A 16,099-nucleotide genomic window follows, 5' to 3' on the forward strand; every position below is an offset into this window, starting at 1 on the left:
TAATGTCGTGGCGGGGCTCACCTGAGCGTCAACCCCTTTGTCCAAAGTGACTTGAAATAACTGGTATAATTGTTGACTTGATCGGGCGGGGGTTGTTTGGACAAGTTAGGCAGATAACTTCAATCTTCCATATGATTAAGGCATCCAATCTGTTCAATAGGTTAGGTTCACCGTGAATATTGCCGAATGCAAAAATCAAGTGTACCCACTCATTAAGTTGACCACACATATATTGTTTATCTATCAATGGTCAGATATTGATTTGTATGATTTGGCCCACCCGATCAGTAGAGAGGGATGATTTTTGTACCCTAAGCTCCTCATGGTGAGGCCAACTTATTAAAAGGGTGGGATGTTACATTCACTTAATAAGCTGGAAGTAAACCCCTGAATTATGGTCCATTCAAGTTGAGAGACCTCTCACACCACTATGCGTGTGCGCACGTACACATGTAATCCAGTGCAAACGTTTTTACTATATTGTGGTGCAAGTGGTTTGTCGCAGGTTCCGACATCATATGTTGATAAAAATCTACTCTGGCCATGAGATATGCATTCACTTGATTGACTAAGCACCTACAAATTAGGTCAACCCATGATTGTAATGTACCACACCAGCAAGAATAGTTGAGAGTGGATGCCTACCCTAGATTTTTATAAAGGGCTCTCTATGTTGTATATATGCCATCCAATTCATTGATATCAAACATCTGACACAGATGATGCACAACTCAAAATCAACCTATTTTGAGACTTGGGTAGAGCACAACAAGAATCAAGGATGGACATCCCTTCCCAACCGTTCCTACTCATGTGGCCCGCCCCCGAGTCATTGATTAGCCTGATTTTTTAACCCATGGCCAAATGAGGATGCCGTGCATGATGGTCAGAGCGAATATTATCAACACACATAAAAGTGTTCACAACAACCGTTTGCACCTGATTAGGAAGATTTTTATTTTATTTTTTGTTGAGAAAACTTTTTCACTAAATAAATTTTCACACGCATACATGTATATATTTACACAAAAGGTGGACGGTTACCGGATTGCAAATGGTTGGCCACACTCAGAACTGATCGCCCACAGTCCGCTTTGTGCTGACGTTGGAATTCAACCCCATCATTCTGGCCAGCACGTCATCTTCCAGGTACATCTGAGCTGTGAAATTGGTGGGCCCCAAAATGAAGATAAGCTAGCGCAAAAATCACTGTGGCCCACTCATCATCTGGGCCACAGTGTTGAAATCAGTGGATGGCCGACTGTCCGGCCCCAAATAGAAGCATAGGCCACAAAAGGCGTGCAGTGGCTTGATTTTGAAAAGAGATGACACACATGGTGAGGCGGGCCTAGTTGAAGGGGTCTGATGTGGTAGACGGAAGTTAGAAAGCAGACGGCTGTAGGGGGACAGTTGTAACTTAAGATGCTTTGGTACGCCTAGGCTGGGTTCGGTGGGTGTTTATACTGCGCTTGTATTAAAGTTTAGGAAGAGAAAAAGAAGAGGCCAGCATGGATTAAATAAATGAAAGGAGGATAAGCCACTCGCATTAGGAAATTACAAAGCTTTACGCATGAAAACCACATCCCATTGGCTGCTCCCCTTGTATTTCACTACCCCATGCCATACACTTCCCTCTCTCTCTCTCTCTCTCTCTCTCTCTGCTTCTTGCTCGTCTGAGTCTGGCAAAGGAGGGCCGCCTCTCTTGATGGGTAAGATTCCAAGCAACTTCTCTACAACTGAATTGTGTCCTCTCTCTTTCTCTATAACACTTAAATTTCATGAAGGATAGTCATGTTAGAGTCTTTAATAATTGACTTTGTTGGGTTCTTTCTTCTTCCTCTTCTTCTCTCTCTATCTCTAGTTTGTGCGTGTGTATGTTTATTTTTATTTTTGTTTACTGTATTGGGTTGTGGTTAGTTGATATTTCCCTCTTGCACTATGAAATGTGTGAATTTAATGGCATTTACTTAATTAATTAATTAATGAAGTGGCGAGTGAAATAGGTTGTTTCTTTCAACTGATAAGGTTATGTGGAGTGTAGAATTTTGTTTTGTTTTTGCAATTTCTTTCTTGTTGTTGAAAACGGTCAGTTATCTTATAAATTTGCAAGGATAATATATCTGGGTGTTAAGATTTCTCTCTTTTTTACTCTCTCTTCCTCTTTTTTATTTTTTCTTAATTTAGATGTTGTTGTTTGGGATTAGGACATTGGTTTATTTTTCTTTTGTTATCAATTAAAGCAAATTTTGTATAAGAAAGCAAAGCACTTCTACAGTGTGAATTGGTTGAGTGGGACTCTTGATTGCTAGAATCCTTTTTCTTTTAATGATTACTCTATCACGAAAAATTGGGTGACTGTAGGATTATCTTTTTATGTATATGAATTTTAGTAATTCATGGCTGAATAACTGTCTATTGTGATGTGTTTCATTTTGCAACATGGGTCTTGGTTGAATTCAAAGCCCATTAGATGATATTCTACTGAGATATTTGAAATTTCAGGTAATTCATTGTTGCTGTGGTGTTCCATTGGTTCGGCGCACTTGGGGGCAAAGCATAATTGATGAAGTGGTTGGGTATGTGTTAATATTGAAATAAGTGGTAATCGTGAAACAGAAATAACCTCGCAAACTGTAATTTGGGTCTTTTTGGAGGGTATTTATAATGCAAACTGCATGCTTCAAAGATCATGGAGGCATTCTCCAGAATCCAATTCCTCAGTCCACGGTTCCTTTCATGCCTTGGTGGACCACAGCTGGGTCCCAACAGATATTTGGTGAATCCTTCAGCCAGTTGAAGTCTATAGCCAGGGACCACCCAAATGGAGAAGATCATTCGTCAGCCACTCCACGACAAGGACATCAGGCTACAGATCATGGACCAATCCTGGCGATCCCAGAAAAAGAGGGTTATGATGCTGCTAAATTCTCTATATTTCCTGGTAATCATCTCCTTTCTTTCCCTTGAAGTCGTTATGATTGCTCGTTACTCATGAACTAGAAAGATTGCCCTCTTTGTGATGTAATTTTTCTTCCTTTCTTTCCCTTGAAATTGTTATGATTGCTCGCTACTCATGAACTAGAAAGATTGCCCTCTTTGTGATGTAATTTTTCTTTCTTCAGATTGTGGGTGCAGTATCGAGTTTCTATGTCAATGGTCATTGGTTAACACCTTTTTTAGGCATTATTTTAAGATTTTTTAACGACATTACTTCCACCAACCTATTTTACACGTACAAGTTTCTCATCACCACAACTAAGAAACACTTTTCTAACATTTTGTTCAACAAGAACTCTAAATTGTGGCTCTTGGAAGAAAAAATTTGTTTTTCCCCCCCACCTTCATAAAGAAAATAAATTAGAGGCTGTTGGTCAAGAAGATTGGTTAACGGAAATCATCTCCCAGTAACTCCTACTTCGGCTAGGACTCTGTAAAATTGTAAACATGAGAAGCCAGATAGTGGGAAATGATTATGAACCTAGTCTAGAATTGTTTACCTGGAAAATGGAACGTGAATTACTTCAGAATCTCTATTTCTCTTCAGGTGAATTGGAGATGTCAAGGTCTTTTGTGGATCCTTTGAGATCCAAGTAATCATTTGGAAAAGATTGCACTGTATAAAGTTGTATAACATGTTGTGTCAGCCTAAGACGTCCTATCAAAGGACCTGCTAAGGTCATAAAAGAGTTGTCTCTCAATAAAGAAAGAAGCTTGGTTTATGGATAGTTGCAATCACTATGCATCCTCATTCTAAACTTCTGCTCCTCCTTAATGCCTGGTAGTTTGCCCATGATGACGGTTGACAAGTTATGACATTATCAAAAGGCAAGAGTGGATCTACCAGTCAAGTGTCTTTGATGGGTTGTAAACATCAAAAGTTTATTCAAAGGTGTGAGTAGCGGACCGGAAAGGAGAAGATCAATGATGAAAGGAGTGTGTTGCAAAGACAACTTATTCATCATCATCCAACCCTCATCCCAATTAATTGGGGTCAGCTACATGAATTCTATTATGCTATTCCACTCCATTGAGGGCCATACCTTCAGTTAGATCATAGGTCATCGAGTCTCTTATTGCTACGTCCATCCACATTCTTTTGGGCCTTCCCCTTTCCTTTTAGAGCCTTCAACTTGGTGGTGTGTGTTTGTGTAACTTATTATTGAGATTTGAGATCATAAATTAGCTGTTTGTTTCTGTAACTTATCACTGAGATCATAAATCAGGTGTATTTGAGTTTGTGTTGCAAATACTTAAACTTGTTATTGAGATCATAAATCAGGTGTTTGCGCGTAAGCATGACTTATTTGTGTGGGCACATGTGCATGTATGCATTTGTGTGCACGTGCTTCACATGCATGTGTGCATATGCATACACACAGATGTTTGTGTGCAAGTGAGTGTGCATGCTTGTGTGTGTGTGCACATTGTGCATGTGTGCGCGCACACTCGTGTGGAGGCAACACAATCTATGATTGAAGGATACTGGGACTTTTTTCGTCACTCAATGAACCAGAAAAACTACCTCTGAAGAATCCATCACAACTGGAATGCATTAAGTGCAATGAGTTTAGTTACATTGCGTCTCATTGCAGAAAGAAGTTTGCATTTTTTGCAACTGTGCAAGACATCATCTGGATCTGTCCTGAAAAAAGGAACTCCTCAAGACAACAATTTGCCTTATCAAAACAGATCCACTATTAAGGCATATCAGGCCATTGACGATATTGCTAAAGCCATGTTCGGAAACATGGATTTCTATGCAAAACAATAGAAAATTGTTTTTCTTTGATGTACAATTTGTGTTGTTTGGATAGCAAAGAAAGAGTGGATTCCAGCAAGCAATCATTAAACTTTTACATAATTTGGATTTTTGGCGCAAGAAACTAGGTGCTTTTGTGAGAGGAATATGAGACTTCCACTTTCTATCCAAACAAGAGCTCTAAAATTGGAATCCATGTTTTAATAGTTCTCATGGAACTCATCATTGAGTATTATTATTATTTCCTTTTCCTTGGATTCCATGTATCCAAATATGTCCCAACACTGCACATGAAGTTCAACAAAACACCGTCAATCTCACTTCATGGATCAATTGCTACTAGTTCGCAAACAAATGCCATTTCTGAAGATATTTGACAATTGGTACAAAAATTCGTTTCCCCAATTATATCTTTTGCATGTTTTGCTATGGGATTTTCTGGTAAGAATTGCCATCTCTTTCAGTCTATTAGTCCGCTTTGGTTTATTTGACTCAGGTGCTTCCAATCACATGACTGGAGTGCACACTAATCACTCTTCTTTCAAACCATGTCCAAGTGATAGATAGATTCTCATGGCTAAGGGTGAGAAACTAGATATTACTAGAATTCAAACCTTTCACCATCTTTTGGAGTCCCCTTTCCACTGTCAAATCTTTTCTTACTTATGGATCTTACTAGATCAAATGTTCACTTTTCTTAGTCCCTTTTTCCATGCAAGTGTTAGAGGAGCTTTAGTATGAAAGTACTTGAAAACTATATTGGTTGTCCAGATTCCTTTTTGGGTTTGATGTATAACTTAGCTTTTACATTACAATACATGATAGCACAGACACCAATATAACAATGCATGATTGACTATGCCGTGTCTCCAATGATATGAGCAGTTGATGTATGGTGTGAGGACTTGTGGGCTCTACCAAAATAATCCCACACTTCTTTTTGATAAGAGACCAGTAATTTGGATCTTTCTCCTAATATGGTGACACTCGCAGAAGTTACATCCACGATAAAATGATAAAATATAATAAAGGATCAGTATTGGATGTGGGATGTGCCTGATTAGCCAAAAGTGGAAAAATCATCATTGGAGAAGGACGATAAGATGTTTGATTAACCTAGTTCTGCTTGTTGGTTGCTATTTATTGGTTCCATTTCATCCTTTACAAGCGAGGGTTATTTTTTCAATGGTAGTTAAGAAATTGTTGTTTTGTGTTGCTAGGAGGAGGAAACTTATGAAAATTGTGTGCTAGGGAGCCCAAAACCTATTTTATTGATAAGAGAATATAGAATAATATGGTGTCCCAAGGGAGCACAAGAATCAAAGAAAATGTTGTCTCAACACTCCCCCTCAAATTGTAGCATAGATATAACACATGCCTAGCTTGCCCAACAGATCACAAAAATGAGAAGAGTCAGATTTGGTAAGAATATCAGTGAGTTGATGCTTTGGATTGAACATGAGTCGTGGAAAGAAGATTTGAGATATTTATGCAAATGAAATAACAATCTACCTTGATATGCTTTGTTTGTTCATGGAATACTGGATTGAAGGTAATAAATAGCAGTTTGATTGTCACAATATAGTTGGACAAGCAGTGAAACTACAACTCTAGGATCTTAAAGAAGGGAATGAAGCTGAATGATTCCACATGTAGCATGACCCATATGGTGGTATTCAACTTCAATGGAGGAACGAGCGATGATAATTTGTTTCTTGCTCTCTAGGAAAGTAACCCTCGACGAAGGGACAATATCTGTTGTGGATGTTTGATCATTAGATGATCTTGCCCAGTCTACATCAAAATGTGTTAATATGGTGATGACCATGATTTGGGTACAAAAGGCCCTTTCCATGCAAACATTTTAAGTAGCAAAGTTCTGATGGAGAGCTTTGAGTTGATGACTACAAGGAGCTTGCATGAATTGCCTCACAACACTAACAATATACGCAATATATGGATGAGTGATGCATAAATAAATGAGTTTTGCCACCGAGTGGCGATACATGCTTGGGTTCGTGAGCCCTTTTGATTCTCTAGAATGCACGTGATGATTCACTTCTATTGGTGTCTCACTAGGACATGTACTTAGCACTTCTAGTCTCTCGAAGAAGGTTAAGGGAATATTTATGTTGTAATAGAAATATCCCATTCTTAGACCAAACACCCTTTATTTTAAGAAAATATTTCAATGACCCTAGGTCTTTAACATCAAAAGTGTCTGTAAGGAACTTTATCACAGTGGTAGTATCATTGGCATTTTCATAGATATGATGATATCATCAATGTTTATTGCCAACACGGTCATGGAGAATCTTCACAAATAAAGAATGTTCACACAAATTACACTGGAAGCTAATTTGAGAAATGGCTTTGCTAAATCACTCGAATTGGACTTGAGGAGATTGTTTAAACCCATATATGTTCTTGAGTGAGAGATAAGGGTGAAATAGCCTCTCACGACCCTAGCCGCTCTATTTTATTGTTAGGGCTTTCATAATAAAAGCACAATTACAAAAATACCCCACACATAAGTTATTACATAAGCAAAGCTCATGGGCCTAAACTCTATTCTAACTTGTAACACATTTTTTTTTCTATGTGTAACACATATGTCAACCCAATAATAATTAGAAATCACATGTGAGATCATCATAGTCCACTAGTGAGATTATCACTGTCCAGCAACACTCCTCATGAAGCTAGAGCATATATCTCATGATTGCCCAGCTTGATGTAGAGACGATCCAAATGAGTGCAACTAAGAGTCTTAGTGAACACATCCGCCAACTGATCTTAAGACTTGAGGGACGCCATGCAAATTTCCGTACTTGCAATGCTCTCTAATGAAGTAACAATGAATTTTGATGTGCTTGGTTCTCTCATGATAAACCGGATTGTTGGCAATATGAGAGACAACTTGATTATCACAATATTGCCTTATGGGAATATCAATATTAAACCCCAACTCACACATTAACGTCTTTAACCAAACAAGTTCACATGTAGCCAATGTTTGAATATCAGTTTCTCGTTATGTATCACATCCTTGGGATACAAATGCGTATCAGTTATCGCATAGGATATATCGTTTGTATTAGGTAATTTATCGCACTTTTTGGTAAACATGGAGAAACTTTGGGAAAATGGTTGAATTTTTCAATGAACCTTCATGAATTGTTAAAAAAAAAAAACCTTAATACACACTTTTAAATCATAACATCTCAAAAAAGAAGTGCACATAATATGTTTCCTTTGTATAGGGTCGTAAGTTGTGCGTTGTCTGACTGAACTAATGCAACTATATTCAAATTGATTGCATAACATTTAGTATATATGATGATCATTTCATCAAACACTCGTAAATACTTCGAAATTAGTCTCGATTGATAGCTAGATGAAGGGAAATTTCAAGAAAAAATATTTTAATAATTTTTAATTAAAAATGTTTATTATTTTCCAAAAATTGACAAGGACTTAACAAATCAGTAAATCAGCCCTCATACATGCTTGATTTCATGTTTGGAGTGCAACATTGCAAGCAATTTGGAGAAATTGGGGAAATTTCGATTTTTCCCCAAATCGGACCACCTACACTCAAATTTCGAAATTAGAGTGTATGTGATGATCATTTCATCAAATACTCCTAAATACTTTGAAATTAGTCTTAATTGACAGCTGGTTGAAGGAAAATTTTGAAAAAACCATGGAGAACATGAAGAACCAATGGATATCGAAATGAAAGCTCCAACTCCATGATTTTTCATGCAAAACATGAATAACCAATGGATTTGTAACCATTTGACACTAATTTAACATAATTTCAAAAAAAAAAAAAAAGTGATCAGAAATTGAAAATGCTCACTGGATCAAACATATGGATATATCAGCACTACCTGTACGTTTCGTCTCGCACAGGTGGAATACAAGATATATCGTGAGATATATCAGCCGATATTGTTAATATTTAAAAATTAAAACATTGCATGTAGCATAATCCATCTCCCTGTACTCTGGCTCTTTGCTTGAATGGGGCACCACACTTTGCTTCTTACTCCATGTAACCAAGTTACCTGCTTCAAAGGTACAATAACCTATAGTAGGTCACTTATCAAATGGATAACCAACCGAGTCCACATTTGAATACTCTTCTATTTGAAGATGGCCATTACGCTTGTAGAGAATACCACGACCATGAGCTCCCTTCAAGTACTTGAGTAGATGAAACACAGTTTCCATATGAGGAACCTGCATAAACTAATCACACATAGGAAAAGTGATATTAAGTTGAGTGATTGTTAAGTGGATTGGCTTTCCAAGTCGACGATATCTTCTCGGATCATCAATCAATTCTCTTTGCTCTACACTAATCTTCTGATTTGGTCAATAGGAGTTTCGACTGGCTTGGCTCTCAGAAGACCCTTCTCAACAAACAAATCTACCACATATTTTTATAGTGACAAATTAATGGCCACCTTAGATCTTGCTACTTCAATATCCAAGAGGTATCAAAGATGACCCAAGTCCTTTGTATGGAAGTGTTGCTGTAAAAATCTCTTCAACTTATTAAGACTCTCAGTGACAATGATATAAGCTACATACATGACCAACACAATGACACACGTCTCACTTCTCTTCACAAAGACAGAGTGATAAGCCCGACCACATTTCATCCAATATTAAACATCACTTTGCTACATTTGTTGAACAAAGTGTTTGGAGATTGTTTTAGGCCATAAATTGACTTCTTAAGACAACACACTTTGTTTGACTCTCCCAAGCAACAAAGTCAAGTGATTGCTCTATATTGACTTATTTAATAAGATCCTCATAAAGAAACACATTCTTCACATCAAGCTAGTATGGGGGCCAATTCAAAATTACGCAACGGAAACAACAACCTACATAAAGTTAAGCTTTGCCATAGAAGAAATGTCTTTGAATAGTCAACTCTTAGGGTATGAGAGTATCATTTAGCAATCAATCAAGCTTTTAACTGATCAACTAAATCATCTGGGTTGTACTTCATTGTATACACCCATTGACAACCAACCACACGTTTTCTAGCAGGTAATCCAGCCCGAGTCCAAGTTTGAGTTTAATATAGAGCAACCATCTCTTCTTCTATAGCTCGTTTTCATCTATCATGACTAAGAGCTTCTTGGAAAGAATGGGGAATAGACATGATCAACAAGGACAAGGAAATTTTTCGATAGGAAGGAGATAGACCAACAAAGGAAACAAATTGAAATAGGATGTTGAGTGCAAGAACGTATACCCTTGCGAAGAGCAATTGTTAAATCATCTTCATTAGATGTTAAAGACGAAGATTTAGGAGGACACTGATCTTCTGGCATTGCAGGAGGATTGTTGGGAAGCATGATGGTATGAACTTCATTAACATGCTTGGATTGTCTGGAGTAGACTTGCAAAGGTATAACTAAATGTTTAACATTGAATGTTGTGTTAGGTACAATGGGAAGAATAACAGAAATCTCTCTGAATTGTAGTGACTTACCAATTACCACCTTCAGAAAAAATGAGTGTGTTCAAAGAATGTTACATTAGTTAGATATATAACGTTTACGAGAGATTGAATTATTGTATTTGTATCCTCGTTGAGTAAATGAGTATCCAAGGAAGATGCACTTAATAGCCTCCAGTTCAAACTTGTCAAGAATAGGATCCAACTGAGTACAAAACACACAACCAAACACTTTAGGAGGAATAGAAAGCCTCGTAATACCAGGACAAAAAAAGTGGATTTACTATCTAAATAGATGAAGGCATCCGATTTATTAAATGACATGCAGTTAAGACTGCATCACTGCCAAACATTTTTGAAACCTTCATATTCAATAACCACGCCCTAGCAACCTCAAGTAAATATTGATTCTTATGTTCGTCTACACTATTTTATTGTAGTGTGTGTGCACATGAGGTTTGATGAATAGTGCCTTGAGATAAGAGATGAATTAAATTCATGAGATACATTTTCCCTAGCATTATTCCAATGTAGAGTACACACTTTAGCATTGAATTGTGTTTGCACTTCCATATAAAATTCGTTAAAGCAAGCAGACACTTTAGAGCGATAATAATCATCCTTTTTTTTTTTTAAGATAACAAACTAATTTATTAAGACGCTCACCAAAGGCAAGAAAAGAATACAAATTAACACTAAAACAAAGGGACGAGCAAGGGAATAGTTGCCTTAGCTTCTTTTACAATTGAGGCCCACTCGAGAACAAGGTCCTTGTTGTTACCCACCACCCTCTCAACTAGAGAGCTCTCATTCCTGAAGCGCTGCCCATTCCATTCTTTCCAAATGGCCTAGAGGATAGCCATGATGAGAAGCCTCCAAATTGCTTTAGGCTCTTTTCCCCCTCCTTTACGCTGTCACGCCCACAAGAGAGCCTCCAGAGATTTTGGCATCACCCAAGGTGTATTAGCCGCCTTACGTAAATAACCCCACACCTCATGAGCAAAAGGGCAATGAATAAATAAGTGATTGATCGTTTCAGCGCTCTCTATGCACAGAAGGTAGACATTTGAAAGAATGAGAGACCTACACTGCAAGTTATCAACTGTCAGCACTCTCTTTCTGGCCACCAACCACACAAACACTGCCACTCGAGGAGGAGCCCTGTAAACCTAGTGGTGAAAAGGGTGAGGAGGTGAGGGATTATGAGGGTCCATAAACAAAACAAAGTAGAAAGAGCGAATCTACTAGAGCAATGAGCGGACCAAATCATTAAGTCTTCTTCTTGAAACGAGGGGCCTATGTTCTTGAGAATGTTCAGAAGGCGCAATAACTCCACAATCTTGTCCTCCAACATATTCCGACAGAAAGAAAGGCTCCACACAATTGAATTGCCACATAGAGACAATGCTGAACAGGGATGAAATAGTCCGAGGCCAACACTTCAATTTTAGGGAACAAATCTTAAAGTGGCTTATCACTACACCAAATGTCAGCCCAAATACGTATGCGCTTTCTGTTACCGAGATTGAATGCAACACTTTGACGAAAGAGATGATCAGTCGCCACTATTGCCTTCCATACAGTAGAAGCCTGATACAGGGATGAGGACTTGACCATCCAACCTACCCCCTTCAAACCATACTTGCTCACCATGATATCTTTCCAAAGCCCGTTCGAGGTGGTTCCCAATTTCCGAAGCCACTTGCTAAGAAGTGCAGTATTAGTTAGACCAAAATTTTTAAGCCCCGCTCCCCCTTCTATTATAGGCTTGCAAACCTCATCCCATTTGGGGTGGAACTTGTGACCATCACTAGCCCCTCTCCAAATGAAGTCTCTCCTCATTTTTTCAATTATGTCCAACACCAATTTAGGGCACTTAAAAAGAGACATGAAGTACACCGCATATTGGAGAAAGTTGCTTTAATGAGGATTAGATGACCATGTAAGAGAGGAATCGACACTCCTTCCTCTCAATTCTTTCAAGAACCATATCCCAAAGATGCTTGGCTGGCTTTCCTATAGAAAGAGGAAGACCCAAAAACGAGGAGGGGAAAGAGCCTGATTTACAACAAAAAACATTCGCAAGTCGGACTAATTCATCATTAAGAACACATGGATTCCAAGCATCTCACTTTTTACCACGTTGATCGTAAGCCCCGATAGAGCTTTAAAACAAACCAAAATCTTGCGTAAATTGTCCACACACCTTTTATCCGCATCACAAAATAGTGAAGTTTTGTCTGCATATTGAAGATGACTTACTTGAATGTCATTTTCAGCCACTTTGAAACTTGTAATATGACCCCCTAAACAACCCCCCCATAGAGCATTCTGCTTAAAGCCTCCCCCATAATGATGAAAAGGTAAGGTGAAAGGGGGTCTCCTTGCCTTAATCACCTCGAGGCCCTAAAGAAACCTTGAGGTGTCCCATTGACCATAATAGAGAAGCGAGCGGATTGCATGCACGCCGTCATCCAACCCCTCCACTTGTGGCCACACCCACCCGATCTAACACATAGTCTAGGAACTTCCAGCCGACATGATCGTATGCCTTTTCCAAGTTTAGTTTGCAAACCACCCCGCTATACTTTTGTTTATGATAGGAATCAGTGCATTCGTGCGCGATCAAGGCAATATCGAGAATCTGTCTCCCTAAAACAAAGCCCCCCCTACTTACTAGCAATGATGCTAGAAAGGACTCCCCTGAACTGCAATGCTAGGACCTTGGACAAGATCTTGTATGGGCCCCCAATTAGACTTATAGGATGGAAATCTTTCAGTTACTCCACGCCTTCCAACTTCGGAATAAGAAAAAACAAACAAAGCCCCCAAATCTTTCAATAGATGACTCCGCTTGTAAAATTCAAATATGAACTCCATAACATCTTTCTTGATTGTTTGCCAATTTTTTTGGAAAAATGTCATAGGGAATTCCTCAAGACCAGGAGCTTTGTCACCACCTTAGGAATCAATGGCACATTTAACATCATCTTCTGAGAAAGGTGCCTTAAGCAAAGAGGATGAGTCCTCGGAGATCATAATGAAGTCCAAATTGTCAAGCCGCGGCCTATTCCGTTACTCCCGAAAATAGGTTCTCATAGAAGGAAACAATCGACTCGTTAACCTTACCCTTGTCCTATATTTTGTTAGCACCCACTAGCAAGCTGCCAACACAATTGCATCTAGCCCAAGCGCTAGCAATACTATGAAAGTATCGAGTATTTGTCTCACTCCATTAGCCCTCCATTAGCCAAACGTGTTTAGAGCATTGTCGATTCATCCTCTTTCGAGTGATTAGCGTATTTGATGTATAAATCTTCTCGTTTGTCCCTATTCTCGTCTGATAGTTCGCCTTGTTCTTCTAATAGGTCCAAATCATGAAACTCTAAAGCCATACTATCAAACTCTGCCTCCCGTGTTTCAAGAACATCCTTTTCCACCCTTTTCATTTTTTTCTTTTAGCCATCTGAGCTTAAGCACAACCTAAAGCCAGCATACCCTGACACCCGCAACAAATTCCACCAATCAACAATGAGCTCCCTGAAATCTTAGATTTCCAACCAAGCTAACCAAAATTTGAACAGTTTGGGGCCCCAGTTCTCATTGGCTGCCTCGATGATTATTGGGCGGTGATTGGAAATAGGTCTCGACATACCCTGGTTCACATCAACGAATACTTCTCAATCTAGTTGCGAAGACTAAAAATTTGTCTAGTATAGAGAGAATGGGATTCTAGTGCCCATTGGACCAAATAAATATAGCACCTTCGAGAGGCAAATCCACCATTTTGTGTCTAGCAACCCAATTGACAAACTTCAATATGTCGGTTGCCCCCATTTGACTTCTCATGCAGAAACCGCACAACGTTGAAATCATCCCACACACACAAAGGGAAATCCCGTTTCTACTTGTCATAATCTAATTCAGCCCAGAACTAATCTCTTAAGTTGCTAGTGCATGGGCTATAAACTATGGTGAACCCCAACTCTCCCGCTCCCCAAAAAAAAAAAAAAAAAAAAAAACCATATCATGCAAGAAAAACCGTCCACAAAAAAATAATGAAGTGTTTGAAATCCAATAAACTAATAGTACAAATTGGACCTCAAACATTAGAATGTACTAAAGAGAAAGGACCAGAACTCCTTTTGTTCACATGAGGTTGAAAGAAGACTCTATGATGCTTGCTTAACTTGTAAGCTTCACACTGTAACTTAAACATATAAGTGATGTGGACATCAGTGGTGCACCCTTTAGAGTGTACTAGAGGAGGAGGCATCGCTGACAGAGTACCGGAGCGGAGGAGTTGACGTAGATGGACGTTGGGTCCATCAGACCTATTTTCTGGTGTTTTAATTTTAGGCGTTTTTGTTCTTTTTTCTTTTTTCAAGGGCTTTATTGCACCTTCTTTATTTTTTCGTCTTTTATGTTATTTTTCTTGTTTTCAGGGGCTTTAGTGCACTTTTACTTTTTCCATAGTTTATATATACGTTATGAGAAATCCTATTTTCATTACTATTGAATGAATAAAAATTCTTATCTTTCTTCCTCTTTATTCAAGAGATTACGATTTCAGGATTGGCCCTTGGGAGTTGATGATTCCACCCCGATTTCAGGTTTTCTTCTTTCTAGATCTTCGAGGTGTAGGAAAAGGTAAGAATCATCCTCCTTTTCTTTTGACGACAAAAGGACCCGTACTTTCTTCATCTCGATCCCTTCATTCTTCACCCCTTTCGTTCCTCTCTGGATACCCCCTTTCTAGTTTGAACGGAAAGGAGGGATGGTTAGTCAGTAGAATTAGAACCAAACTTGATTGTGGATTGACTTATGATAGATCTGGGATATCCTCATATCCTTAGGTCTTCCGTTTTTGTTGTTTACGCGATTTTATGCTAAGGGGCATGATCTTGACGGAATGACCTTATCTTTGTGTTGATATTTACCTAATCACTTTGATTGGAAACGGTTAGTTGATTCGTATATTTATTTGAACATTCTTTAACCTGATTATACATGCATCTAGGATTAGTCATCACATGTCCCTGCATCAATAAGACAATGATTGTACAAGACTATAAACTACTCATGGAAGGATGACCATGCTTGCAATGCCATTAATGAGGTGAGATATTTGTCTACAGTGCAACTCTACTTATTCCACTATCGAGATAGTAAAGACCATTTGCTTCATGTCCTCCATGAATCATCCTTCCCGTCTTTAGCTTTTGAAATTCATAATACAAAGGATAAAATGTAAGAGAACAATTTAAGGATACCCAATCTAGACACATGAGTTTTAGTGCCATCAACTAATGTTAGAGAGGAAATAGGAGTAGAATTATCTAATTGAGACAAAACACTATGCTTACTAGTAACATCATTTGAAGCTTCAGAATCAATAATTCAAGGAACACTTTTAGAGGAAGTAAGGCATATCATACTTTGATGGAACAGGGCAGCAGTGGAGGGCGTAGGTGGAATGATCCTTAGCAATTTGGTGTACTCATCCTTAGACAATGCAATTGTATTACCTGGGCTACGATTCAGAATGGTTTGAGATGGGCTTGGAGATAGCTCTCAGAATTGTCATTAAAAGATCTAACCTTATTTGCTCAAGCTGGTCTTCCAGTAATCTCCCAACACGCATTGACAATGTGGTTAGAAAGACTAAAATGAGAACACTGCCAATTATCATGACCGCGACCACGACCACGACTGCCACTAAAATATGTACCATGGCTTTCCCAAAAATTCTTACCTCCAAAATGACCTCCCCTTGAATCTTTCCCATCAAATCGGCTATCACGACCATGGCTACCACGACTTCATTCATCTCCTCTACCAGATGAAGAAACAAA

At 38.6% G+C, this 16,099-nt stretch overlaps 1 protein-coding gene across 4 annotated transcripts in view; it reads left to right on the plus strand.

The window, feature by feature from the left end:
* The first annotated feature begins 1,454 nt into the window (after window positions 1–1,454).
* LOC131248831 (nuclear transcription factor Y subunit A-10-like) overlaps window positions 1,455–16,099 on the plus strand; it is a 59,933-nt gene continuing 45,288 nt past the window's right edge. Inside the window, exons 1-2 of one of the 4 annotated variants that reach the window (XM_058249309.1) lie at window positions 1,455–1,709; window positions 2,503–2,941. In XM_058249309.1, the coding sequence (XP_058105292.1) occupies window positions 2,665–2,941 (277 nt within the window). In that variant the 5' untranslated portion in view covers window positions 1,455–1,709; window positions 2,503–2,664. The remainder of the gene's footprint in view (window positions 1,710–2,502; window positions 2,942–16,099) is intronic. The other 3 variants (XM_058249308.1, XM_058249306.1, XM_058249307.1) reach the window with 3 other exon arrangements.

The sequence above is a fragment of the Magnolia sinica genome, chromosome 6 (assembly GCF_029962835.1).
Source record: "Magnolia sinica isolate HGM2019 chromosome 6, MsV1, whole genome shotgun sequence".
In the NCBI taxonomy this organism is placed as follows: Eukaryota; Viridiplantae; Streptophyta; class Magnoliopsida; order Magnoliales; family Magnoliaceae; genus Magnolia; species Magnolia sinica.